A 13269-nucleotide genomic window follows, 5' to 3' on the forward strand; every position below is an offset into this window, starting at 1 on the left:
TGCTGACAGCTCAGAGGTCTGTGCTGACAGCCCAAAGCCTGGAGGCTGCTTCAGATCCTGTGTCTCCCTCTCTCTCTGCTCCTCCCCTGCTCACTCTATGTCTCTCCTTCTCTCAAAAATAAAAAATAAAACGGGGCGCCTAGGTGGCGCCGTCGGTTAAGCATCCAACTTCAGCCAGGTCACGATCTCGCGGTCCGGGAGTTCGAGCCCCGCGTCAGGCTCTGGGCTGATGGCTCAGAGCCTGGAGCCTGTTTCCGATTCTGTGTCTCCCTCTCTCTCTGCCCCTCCCCCGTTCATGCTCTGTCTCTCTCTGTCTCAAAAATAAATAAACATTGAAAAAAATAAATAAATAAATAAATTTAAAAAAATAAAAAATAAAAAAATTTTTTAAAATGTCATTTCTTGGGGCGCCTGGGTGGCGCAGTTGGTTAAGCGTCCGACTTCAGCCAGGTCACGATTTCGCGGTCCGTGAGTTCGAGCCCCGCGTCGGGCTCTGGGCTGATGGCTCAGAGCCTGGAGCCTGTTTCCCATTCTGTGTCTCCCTCTCTCTCTGACCCTCCCCCGTTCATGCTCTGTCTCTCTCTGTCCCAAAAATAAATAAACGTTGAAAAAAAAAAATTAAAAAAAAAAAAGTCATTTCTTGTTCATTACATCTAATTAGTAAAATATAGAGCATACCAAGCTACCCACATTTAATGTGCGTTCAATTACTTGAGTCTTGAAATATGTAAGATTAATGTAAACTGTGGTATTTTAGATTGTTAATAAATTCACCTGTTAAAAATTCTCCAAAATACATGACAACTAAAGATACCATATATCCTTAAGGGAGAAAATGACTTAATAAGTCTAGATATTCTCTCACCTACTCTCAAATATTAAAAAATTCCATTTACATTTACTCAAGCAAACACTATTATTTCTTACAAAGAGAACAACTCTAAAAGACACTAGATGTATTAAATAATACCTCATTTTTTTCTTGCTTAGCTGGTCCTGGATTCTGTGCTCCATTTGCAGGTTCTTTTTCTGAAACTGAACTCTGGCCCAGGACTTCACTGCTTATAGGCCGCTGTGCCTCAACAGGTGTATCACTTCTTCCAGAAAAGTGCAAAAAACAAAAAGGAAGAGGTGGGAGTGAAGGAAAAGATATTTCAGAGAAATTTTAATTAAAACAATGACTATTTAGTCTAAGTGTTTACCAAATGTTCAAAAATAGATTTTTTAATTTTCCTTTCTTAAGTGTATATATAAGGTTTTTTTTTTTTTTAATAGAATATGCCTATAATGGAAGAGCACTGGATTATTAAGCCAGGAGGGTAGGGGGTCCAGTCTAAAACAAGATTTGTGGTCTTTGGAAAATCACTTACATTCTCTGTGGCTCAGCTTCATCTATAAACTGAACTGAATAATAAACTGGATGACCTAATGCCTAAATTCTCTTTATGAATCTTAATGTGTGATTCTGTTACCCAAACATTAATTTTTCCCCTCCAATATGTTTCAACAAAAATTTAAGAACTGTTTATTAAAAGGCTTTCTTTGGTTTATTTGCACTTAACATAAAAGCTAAACATACATGTTTCCAATATTTTTAATGTATACTAGTTAGTGAGCTTAACATCTCTGTCAGGTTGTTCTTAATATTTTTCTAAACACTAGCAATTTCTACTTTTCGTAGTTATTCTGTTCAAAATTTTTAATAACTAACATCATCCAAAAATGATGAATACCTCAGACACTTACACAGATAACCTGTTGGCACAAGGCACCATGGGAACATATACAAAAGTAAAATGACCTCTGCCTTGAAGGAATTTGATTATGAGAGGGCTTCATAATGGCCTCTCCAGGCAGAGTATGTGATACATAACAAATTACAGTTGTAGAGGTCAGGAAGCAGAGCTAACTAGTCATCTTCATAAAGGCACCATTGGTCAGAAGCTTTCTAACTGATAAGTACCGCAACATACATATATACACATGCGCCCAGAAGAGGAAGGAGAAAGACTTGGAGAAGTTTTCAGGACCAATCTCTGCTGTAACCTGCTAATGCCCATAAGAAGCCCAATTTTATGCCCACAAGATAGATTTAATAAGAGTTATTAACTATATATAAAATAAAATGACCTTCATAATGTAACATTTAATTTTGCAATCTATACATTTCCATATGTATTGTCTCATTTAACTTGCACAGTAACTTGTGAAATAGGTTGTAACTCTCATTTCACAGATGATGAATAAAGTGATTTTCCTAAAATTGCATAGCCAGTAAATAAAGGATTTCAATCTAGATTGTCAGGTTCCAAATCCAATGCTGATTCATTCCTGAGATGTTTTTGGGTTGGGTTTTTTTGTTTGTTTGTTTGTTTGTTTGCCATTTAATTTGAGACCATTACACTGAATAGCCAAAGCTTATATTTTTTTCAACGGATTTTTCTTCCTTTTTTGTTTGGAGTTTGTTTATGTTTGAGTGAAAAACTATCTTTACAAAACCCACACTCCCTTATAAACCCTTCTTTTGTGTTTTATCTTCTTGTTTACCATAGTAATTCCATCACTGTATTCCCAGAATGCAGCATGACGCTAGCACAGAGTAGACACTCAAAATATTTTTAAACAAATACTGACTTTAAACGTATATCACCACAAATAAGAGGTTTCCTCAAGTGGCATCTTCAAGATAATTGTGTAATAATCTTACCAATATTTTTAAATTACACCTAAAATATTTTTAAGTTTATTTATTTTGAGACAGAGAGAGGCAGAGGGGGAGAGAGAGAGGCAGACAGGGAGAAAGAAGCAGAGGGGGAGAGAGAAAGAGGCAGAGGGGGAGAGAGAAAGAGAGAGAGAATGAGAGAGAGAGAGAGAGAGAGAAGGAGAGAGAGAGAGAGAATGAATATCCCAAGCAGGCTCCACACTATAATAAGCACAGAGCCGGATTCAGGGCTCAAACTCACAAATCGTGAGATCATGACCTGACCCAAAATCAAGAGCTGGGCACTTAACTGAGCCACCCAGGTACCCCACACCTAAGATAATTTTAAAAACAAGGTTAACTTTTTTCAAAGTAAATTTTTATACTTTATCCACAGCACAGTAGCTTACCTATAGCATGCTATTAGCAGCCCTTTTGACATATTGTCTTTACCAGGAGTATGACACTCAGAAGGTGAGAAATCTGTATTTACTAAGCACCATGCACATGCTTGCCACTCTGCTAGGAACTTTATCTCACTTTGCAAGTCAACACCCTATTTTATACAGATGATCACTTAGGCTCAGAGAGACTAAGTAATAACGGTCCCAAGGTCACACAACTAGTAAATGGCAAAGCTCTTGCTCAAGTCCAAGTCTGACTCCAAAGACCATTCATTATTCCACACTGCTTTGCCTCTTAAGTCTTCCAATTTCACAGGCATGACAGATATTTTCTTGGTTATGCTACTGCTCAGCTAGTAACACATGTATTACTCACATTTTAATATGTCACATTTTACCTCTCTACTTATTCTATAATGGTCTAGTAGCTTATACTCCACTTCTTTCTGTCTTTAGTCATTCCTCAATTTCTACTACTCCTATACATAGGCAACAGCACATGTAGAGTCAGAACTGGCTAGATTTTTGTGTCTCTTTTCTTTAGAAAGACCATCCCTTTGTGGGAACACAAACTGGTACAGCCACTCTGGGAAACAGTATGGAGGTTCCTCAAAAAACTAAAAATAGAACTGCCCTACGACCCAGCAATTGCACTACTAGGTATTTATCCAAGGGATACAGTTGTGCTGTTTCGAAGGGACACATGCAACCCCATGTTGATAGCAGCACTATCAACAATAGCCAAAGTATGGAAAGAGCACAAATGTCCATCGATGGATGAATGGATAAAGAAGATGTGTGTGTGTATATATATATATATACACACACACACACACACACACACACAATGGAGTATTACTCAGCAATCAAATAGAATGAAATCTTGCCATTTGCAACTACGTGGATGGAACTAGAGGGTATTATGTTAAGTGAAATTAGTCAGAGAAAGACAAGTATCATATGACTTTACTCATATGAGGACTTTAAGAGACAAAACAAATGAACATAAGGGAAGGGAAACAAAAATAATATAAAAACAGGGAGGGGGACAAAGCATAAGAGACTCATAAATATGGAGAACAAACAGAGGGTTACTGGAGGGGATGTGGGAAGGGGGATGGGCTAAATGCATAAGGGGCATTAAGGAATCTACTCCTGAAATCATTGTTGCACTATATGCTAATTTGGATGTAAATTAAAAAAAAAAAAATTAAGAAAAAAAGAAAGACAATCCCTTTGGTGAACAAGTCCAAACATTATACTGACAAAGAAGTTCCAATCATCTTACGTACCCAGAAGAATATCAACAGTTCTCCTCAGAAGAATATCAACAGTCCCTTAGAATTGAAACCCAACATACCAGACAATGAAAATTTTCTTTAAAGAGATTGGAAAGTCCAAGAAAAGTTTAAGATAGTCTCTACCAATGTTCAAGACTCTATTCCTATGGGATTTAGATAATAGGATCCTTCGATATTAAGTTATACTCATCCATTTTCATTACTAGATATCATCTCTATCTTTCAAGTAGAGCAATAAGATGACTCTTAAGTCACCCTATGCCTGGGGTGCCTGGGTAGCTCAGTCAGTTAAGCATCCAACTCTTGATTTCAGCTTAGGTCGTGATCCCGTGGTTTATGAGTTTGAGTCCTGTGTCAGGCTCTGTGTGCTGACAGTGTAGAGCCTGCTTTAGATTCTCTTTCTTCCTCTCTCTCTGCCTCTTCCCTACTCATAGTATCATACTTCATAGTATCAACTCTGAGTATAGGAAACCAGCCATATGTCCCAGTGGTTTTCCTAGAAAGTGAGGGAAGAACTTTTCTAACTCTTGAAATAAAGAACCGCTAACCAGGAAATTATTATTTCATGCCAAGTTTGAAAGAAAAACTGAGTGCTGGCTTTAACCCTTATTTCCTTCATGTATATTAAGAGTTACTAGAGGGATGCCTGGGTGGCTCAGTCGGTTAAGCATCTGACTCAGGCTCAGGTCATATCTCATAGTTCATGAGTTTGAGCCCTGCATCGGGCTCTGCACTAACACTGTGGAGCCTGCTTGGGATTCTTTCTCTCTCCCTCTCTCTCTGTCCCTTCCTATTTGCTCTCTCTCAAACTAAATAAATAAACTTAAAAAAAAAAAAAAGAGTTACTAGAAAAAATAATCAGAGTGGAAATAATCAGAGATTTTTACACACACACATTCAATACTATTTACTATTCAGTACTATTCATATAGGAGAAAAAAGTGTAAATAATCTGCTATCCTATGATGAGGAATTGGGTAAAATTATGATACAGTCATACAGTGGAATACTGCATACATCATTAATCATTTATCCCAATAAATGTTTAAAAATACGAGAAAGTATTCAAGATCAAATTTTAAAAAGCAAATTATGTGAATATATATAGTACATTCCCAATCTTTAAAAATGTATTCATAGAAAAAAGACATCATCGAAGTGTGAGATTACATGGGATTTTAATTCTCATATTTATACTCTCCTGTATTTTCCAAAATGTCTTCAATGCACATCCATTGCCTTAATAATAAGCAAAATAATAATACAAGATATAAAAATAAAGATTCTCATTGATAATTTTAATTATCAAAATTTATTTTAGAAATGCTTTATAAAGTTTAAGGACTAACTTTCAACTAAAGGGACTTGAACATTAAACACACACACACAATCCCACACTCTGAATAATTTCTAATTTTTATGAGGAAATACTTACCGTTCAGGGGATTCTTCATAAATACTGTGACATTCTGTATTCTCAAGCATGAGACTTCTACTGAGGTTTTGTACCCCTGGATAATGAAAGTTAGCAAAGGAGTGTGACATTGGAGACGTTTTGTTTCCAAGGTCTGAGATTCTCTTATCATGACTGGTTAGGCCACAAGTGAGGCCATCTAAAGCAGGATTCAGAGAGCGGGTCATATAGGCGTCAGCTGATTGAGGCCTTCTCATTGGAGACGATGGATAGGGAGAAAGTTTGCTGATAAGAGGAGTCAAAAGATCAGCGTATGCAGCTTTTGTAGGTTTCAGAAGTTTGTCAACATGAATATTAAGCATTTTCTGTTCAAAAGCACAAGAGAAGACAGAAGATGGGAGATTCTGAAGCCATGACAATAAACTCAGATCCAAGTCATCACAACCATTACCACATAAAAGGTCAATGCCAAGAAGTACTTCACTTTCTGTAATTTCTTCTCCAGTTGCTTTACTTTGACAAAATTCTACACAGCATTCATAAAGTAGGCCCTTCATTACAAGCTGAAATAAACGATTGTTACTTGCTTTAAACCCAGCCTCACTTAGCTTCCTATCAGCAGGGATGAATTCTGCAACCATGACACAAGCCTCTTCAAAACAGTGAACTCGTGCAGTGCTTGGATTCCAGTCCTTGAATTCAGCATGATTGGTCAGACGAGGCAAAGTCAAAAGCAAACAGAGCTTGCTGTAATCATCTTTAGAAGGACAGTACTCTTCTAGGGCATGCAAACATTGCACAGCTTCTTGCATGGTAAATTCCAGCTGTAAGAAAAATATAAGTGATCACTACAAAGAAAGATGCTGTGAGATATGAAAACAAGAGTATTTTAATCAAATACATTTAATCAAATGTTTTATAAAATATTTTATAAAATGTTTTAAAAATATTTAATCACATATTTTAGAAGCTTTCATAAACTTTAATTGCAAAAGGATAAACTCTAGTGTCACAGAGTACTCATATAATTTTCAGGCTATGTAACAACTCTAAAGTCAGGAGCTAAAATGTTTTTTCACTATTAAAATAAAAATATGAAATAATTTGGTTACTTAGCAAATTAAACTCTTACTATAAGAATAGTGTTCGGGGCACCTGGGTGGCTCAGTCGGTTAAGCGTCCGACTTCAACTCAGGTAATGATCTCACAGTTTGTGGGTTTGACCCTGTGTCCCCCAGGCCTGGAGCCTGCTTCAGATTCTGTGTCTCCCTTTCTCTCTCTCTGCCCTTCCCCCACTTGTGCTCCCTCTCTCTCTCTCAAAAATAAGTAAACATTAAAAAAAAGATATAAAAAAAATAGTGTTCTAGGGATGCCTGGGTGCTGGGTGGCTCAGTCAGTTAAGCACATACTCTTGGTTTCAGCTCAGGTCATGATCTCACAGTTCGTGGGATGGAGCCCTGAGTCAGGCTCCGTGCTGTCAGCAGATTCTCTCTCTCTCTCTCTCTCTCTCTCTCTCTCTCTCTGCCCCTCTTCCACTAGCACTCTTTCTCTCTCAAAATAAATAAGTAAACATTTTTTTAAAATATTGTTCTAGTTCAGGCTTTGGACTATCATTCTCAAATGTATACTTTTTTAAGGTCAAGAATAATTGAGCACTCTAGAAATGAAAACTGAAGCATGCCAATATTCAATGGTTTATGAAGCTTGCTATCACTCCAGCTTACCCAAAAATCAAAAAAAGTCATTCTTAAACTTGCTGTAGGAGAAATTTGTGTGGGGAAAGAAAGCAAACTGGGGGGGGGGGGGGCTCTACAGTTTATAGTTCATTTGCTACAAAAATAGTATGTGGGGTGCCTGGGTGACTCAGTCAGTTAAATGTTTGACTCTTGATTTTAGCTTAGGTCATGATCTCATGGTCATGAGATTGAGTCCCACGTTGGGCTCCATGACAGGTGTGGAGCCTGCTTAATATTCTCTCTCCGCCCCCATCCTTTGTCCCTCCCTGACTCATGCTCTCTCTCTCTCAAAGACAGAAGAAAACAAAACAAAACAAAAAACCTAGTATGAAGACAGAACAAAGAAAGCTTAGCTGAGAGAAAAATTACAGTAATTTGTATACTGAATATTATCTTAAATCATAAGCTTTTAATGATGTAAGGAATCTCAGAGTTTATGGAATTCACCTTTCTTTAGCTTACATATGGGAAAAGTTAGGGAGCAGATTTAACTAAAGTAATTCAGTTGGTTAATGACAAAGACAAAGTAAAAATTAAGTCTTTTGACTTACAGTGTTCTTTTCAAATTTAAGCGTCACTGTGGGGCGACTGGGTGACTCAGTGGGTTAAGCATCCGACTTCAGCTCAGGTCATGACCTAACAGCTGGAGTTTGAGCCCTGCATCAGGCTCTGTGCTGACAGCTCAGAGCGTGGAGCCTGTTTCAGATTTCTGTGTGTGTGTCTCTCTCTCCCCCCGCCCCCACTCATGTTCTGTCACTCTCTCTCAAAAATAAATAAACATTAATAAATTTCAAAAATTAATAAATAAAATAACCATTACTGTCTGGCAAACATTTCTCTTACTATATATGAAAGTTCTCATTGTAATATCTTTTGAGTTTATTTCAATGAACACTTACTTACTGGCACTTAATAAGTTTCCTTGGTTTGGGATATAACAATACTATAATTAAAACTTTAAAAATAACTCTCTAGGGGCGCCTGGGTGGCGCAGTCGGTTAAGCGTCCGACTTCAGCCAGGTCACGATCTCGCGCTCCGTGAGTTCGAGCCCCGCGTCAGGCTCTGGGCTGATGGCTCAGAGCCTGGAGCCTGTTTCAGATTCTGTGTCTCCCTCTCTCTCTGCCCCTCCCCCGTTCATGCTCTGTCTCTCTCTGTCCCAAAAATAAATAAACGTTGAAAAAAAAAATTAAAAAAAATAAAAAAAATAAAATAAAATAACTCTCTAATCAAAAAAACCCTTAGTATCTTTAAATTTGAATTGTCATAAAGACAAACATATTTTATCAAAAACCACCTCTGTTGTTGTACTGATCATTGGGGTATTGTATGTAAGTGATTAATCACTGGATTCTATACCTGAAACTAATATTACACTGTAAGTTAACTAACTGGAATTTAAATAAAAACTTGGAGGGAAAAAAAAAAACACCTCTGGATCAATGTAAATACTGAAAAAACAAAACGAGGAAGTAAACATAATCCACTTCTGGAATAAAAAAAGAAGCAATGATGTAGAATCTTCAAGTCAAACATCTACTGTAATCTAAATCACCTTAAACAGGAAAAGCACACACTCTCCAACCAGCCAGCCATTCATTTATCGTCTGTGTCTAAATCTTGGAACAAGTTCAAAAGCATTATAGATTGAAAGTACTCCAGCTGCAAAAGAGTAGATCTTATTCCATCCCAGCTCATAAAAACTTTGAAAACTCATGATACTAATCTTTTGTTTTAGTAAATAAAATACTTATGACTGAAACAAGACTATAGCGCAAACCTTCAGGAATAAAAATCTTACATGCTGGGGCTCATCTTCTGCTGACATTGCATTATTAACACACAAGGCTTCTAAAAACTTCTGCTTCAGGATAATATAACGAAACCTGTGAAAAATAAAATACAAAACATTAAAATGACTAAAAAGCCGAGTTACGACAAAGTCAAAGATTAGAAATGAAACTCAGGTTCTTAGAGCAAAACAGACCAAGTTTGTCTTAAAGGGCTAATTATTCCTCTAAAAAAATATTTTTAAGAAAAATTAATTTTCCAATGTCTCATAAATCAAATGCCCTTATAAGTTACTATAACCACCTTTGCTTTCAAAAAATTATTTTTTTAATGTTTATTTTTGAGAGAGAGCAAGTGTGTGTACACACACACACACACACACACAAACACACACACACACATGTACACAGGCAAGCTGGGGAGGGGCAGAGAGAGAGGAGGACAGAGGATCCAAAGTGGGGTCTGTGCTGACAGCAGAGAACTCAAGGTGGGGCTTGAACTAACAAATCATGACCTGAGCCGAAGTTGGATGCATAACGAACTGAGCCACCCAGATGGCCCTGCTTTCAAAAAATTCTTAAAATTTGGGGCACTTGGAGCATCTGACTCTTGATTTCGGCCTAGGTCATGATCTCGCAGTTCATGAGTCTGAGTTCTATGTCAGGCTCCGCACTGAGAGTGCGGAGACTGCTTGGGATTCTCTCTCTCCCTCTGCCCCTCCCCTGCTCTCTCTCTCTCAAAAATAAACTTTTAAAAAATTCTTAAAATTCTTAAATTACTATTTTTTTAAAATTTTGTTTTAACATTAGTTCATTTTTTTGAGAGATGGAGACAGAGCATGAGTGGGGGAGAGGCAGAGAGAGAGGGAGACAGAATCTGGAGCAGGCTCCAGGCTCTGAGCTGTCAGCACAGAGCCCAATGTGGGACTCGAACCCACAGACTGCAAGATGACCTAAGCTGAAGCTTAAACAACTGAGTCACCCAGGCGCCCCAAAATTCTTAAAATTCTTAAAAGCTTATCACATTGGAGCAACAATTAAAATAATTTCAGTAAGTACAATTTAGTACTCGAAGGATTTCTATTTCCAATATTAATTCTAACCAAAAGCCAAGTTTTATGAAAGATGAAAATTATAATCTAATATGAAATCAAAATCCTTTACATTCAAAATGTCTTGTTTTATTATGTTTTGTTTTATTATTTTGCATTTTATTCAAAATATGTCCTTTTTTCTTTTCGAACATGAGAAAAGTCTAATAAAAATCAGGCTGAAAGAGTAGGAAGAAATGAACATTTCTGAAGTCATAAAATAATCATAAACTTTAAAGCTTTTTAACAGAGATTTTTCAGGGAGAGGTCTACTTGACTTGCCTAAGAATAAAAAATTCTGGATGCTTTAAGCACCTTAAAGAAAAATTATTTTTAAGGACTGAAAGAAAATGAAACTTTAGTCATTCTTTCAATCATTGTTACAGTAGCAAATGTATGTCCAATAAAGCAAAATACTTGCCTTCAAAAAGAGGGTCATCTAATAAGTTGTATGAAATATGTACACTGTTTCAGCAAAGTCTCAAAGGAATGTGAAAACAATTCTATCAGAAGGGGTGGAAAGTATAAGGCAAGTTTTATAAGAGCTGACTCTCAGAAGATGATCAGGTGTGTGCTGTATAAAGGTAGGAGATGGTGAAAGGAATACTATTCCAATAAATGAAGAATGTGCAAAAGCAAACAGGTATCAAATAGCACCAGTGGTATGAACAGATGATCAAAAAACAATATAAGGTTGTACTTCCATTGATGGTAGAGTCACTTGTTATCTGGCTAACCTTTCTACAGATAAAATGATAAACCGTAGATAAAATTTTAAAAGTAACTATTTGAAAGCAATGAAGAACAACAAAAAGCTGGTACAACTAGAGGGAAGTCAATCTTTGGCGACGGGGGTGGGGGGGAGGTTTGCGGGGGTGGGGGGTGGGGGGGCGGGGATAAAAAACCTTTGGAGTGAGATTCAAGGGTATAAGGTCTTCCAGCTGGGGGCACTCTCCAGTCAACACAATGTGAGCTAAAACTCAAGTAGAAAGCTACAGTTTCACTTTCTTAAAAAGTCAGCAAAAAGTTTGGTACTGCAAGAGTAGCTGAAAAGCAGGAGGACATCCAAACACAAAGGAAGCCATAATGAAAAATACACCAAAATTTACTGTACAAACTCAGATAAAATCTTTGGCTGTCCCTGAAACTGTGAAGATGCAAGGGAGACTCCAAGGAGCCCAGGGAAAGCAACAGATGGAAGGCTAATTAACTGACAAAGATCTCAGCTGGCATCCACTAAGTGGGAGTGTAACCAAGTTAACTACCTCATGAACAAAAGTCAACACTTTTCAAAGGCAGATAACAGAATCCAGAGCCTCAGCAATGAATCCACAATGTGCAGAATACACTAAAAAAATTTTTTTAATGTTTATTTATTATTTTTAAGAGAGAGACAGAGTGCGAGCGGGAACAGGGCAGAGAAAGAGGGAGACACAGCATCCAAAGCAGGCTCCAGGCTCCGAGCTGTCAGCACAAAGCCCAATGCAAGGCTCGAATTCATGAACTGTGAGATCATGACTTAAGCCGAAGTCAGACACTCAACCTACTGAACCACCCAGGTGCCCCATATTTTAAAAGTGACTAGATATGTTTAAAAAAATAAAAGGGCGCCTGGGTGTCTCACTTAGTTGAGTGTCCAACTTCGGCTCAGGTGGTGATCTCAAAGTCTGTGAGTTCAAGCTCCGCGTCGGGCTCTGTGCTGACAGCTCAGAGCCTGGAGCCTGCTTCAGATTCTGTGTCTCCCTCACAATCCACACACAAAAATAGTTTTAAAAAAATGAATAGCACCTCAGTCCTGTGGGACAATATCAGTTATCTAATACTGCATAGAGTCCCAGAAGGAGAAGAGAAAAGGGCTAAAAAAAATATTTGAAGAAGTAATGGCCAAAAACTTCCCAAATTTGATGAAAAATATAAACTTACAGATCCAAAAAGTACAGCAAACCCGAAGCAGGAAAAATACAAAGAAACCACACTTAAGCACATCATAATCAAACTGCTAAAAGCAAATGATAAAATCTTGTTGCCAGAGGCAGGAGTTGGAAGGGTAGGCAGATTGGGTAAAGTGGGTCCCAAGATATAAATTTCCAGTTATAAAGTAAGTCATGGAAATGTAATGTACAGCATGGTGTACATTATATAGTTAATAATACTGTTTTGCACATGTGAAAATTGCTAAGAGAGACCTTAAAATTTGTCATCACAAGGGGCACCTGGGTGGCTCAGTCGGTCACGCGTCCGACTTCGGCTCAGGTCATGATCTTGTGGTCCGTGAGTTTGAGCCCCGCGTCGGGCTTTGTGCTGACAGCTCAGAGCCTGGAGCCTGTTTCAGATCCTCTGTCTCCCTCTTTCTCTGACCCTCCCCCGTTCATGCTCTGTCTCTCTCTGTCTCAAAAATAAAAATGTTTAAAAAAAATTAAAAAAACAAAAACTGTCATCACAAAAAAGTGTTTATAACTATGTATGGGGATGAACGTTAACTAGACTTACTGTGATCACAATTTTACAATATATACAAATATCCAATCCCTGTATTGTACATCTGAAACTAATATAATGTTATTTATATGTTAAATATACCTCAATAGGGGCGCCTGGGTGGTTCAGTCGGTTAAGTGTCCGAATTTGGCTCAGGTCATGATATTGCAGTCTGTGAATTCAAGCCCCACATATGGCTCTCAGCTGACAGCTCAGAGCCTGGAGCTTGCTTCAGATTCTGTGTCTCCCTCTCTCTCTCTGCCCCTCCCCCACTCATGCTCTGTCTCTCTCTCTCTCTCAAAAATAAATGAACATTGAAAAAAATATATATACAGGGGCACCTGGGTGGCTCTGTT

At 37.8% G+C, this 13269-nt stretch overlaps 1 protein-coding gene across 6 annotated transcripts in view; it reads right to left on the bottom strand.

The window, feature by feature from the left end:
- WDR47 (WD repeat domain 47) overlaps positions 1 to 13269 on the bottom strand; it is a 70880-nt gene that overhangs the window by 35158 nt on the left and 22453 nt on the right. For 2 of the 6 annotated variants that reach the window (XM_030324353.1, XM_032594351.1), the window contains exons 4-6: positions 9335 to 9440; positions 5842 to 6644; positions 971 to 1097 (exon numbers count right to left, since the gene is read on the bottom strand). In XM_030324353.1, the coding sequence (XP_030180213.1) occupies positions 971 to 1097; positions 5842 to 6644; positions 9335 to 9440 (1036 nt within the window). The remainder of the gene's footprint in view (positions 1 to 970; positions 1098 to 5841; positions 6645 to 9334; positions 9441 to 13269) is intronic. The other 4 variants (XM_032594353.1, XM_030324357.2, XM_030324358.1 and 1 more) reach the window with 4 other exon arrangements.

Source organism: Lynx canadensis, chromosome C1 (genome assembly GCF_007474595.2).
Source record: "Lynx canadensis isolate LIC74 chromosome C1, mLynCan4.pri.v2, whole genome shotgun sequence".
Lineage (NCBI taxonomy): Eukaryota > Metazoa > Chordata > Mammalia > Carnivora > Felidae > Lynx > Lynx canadensis.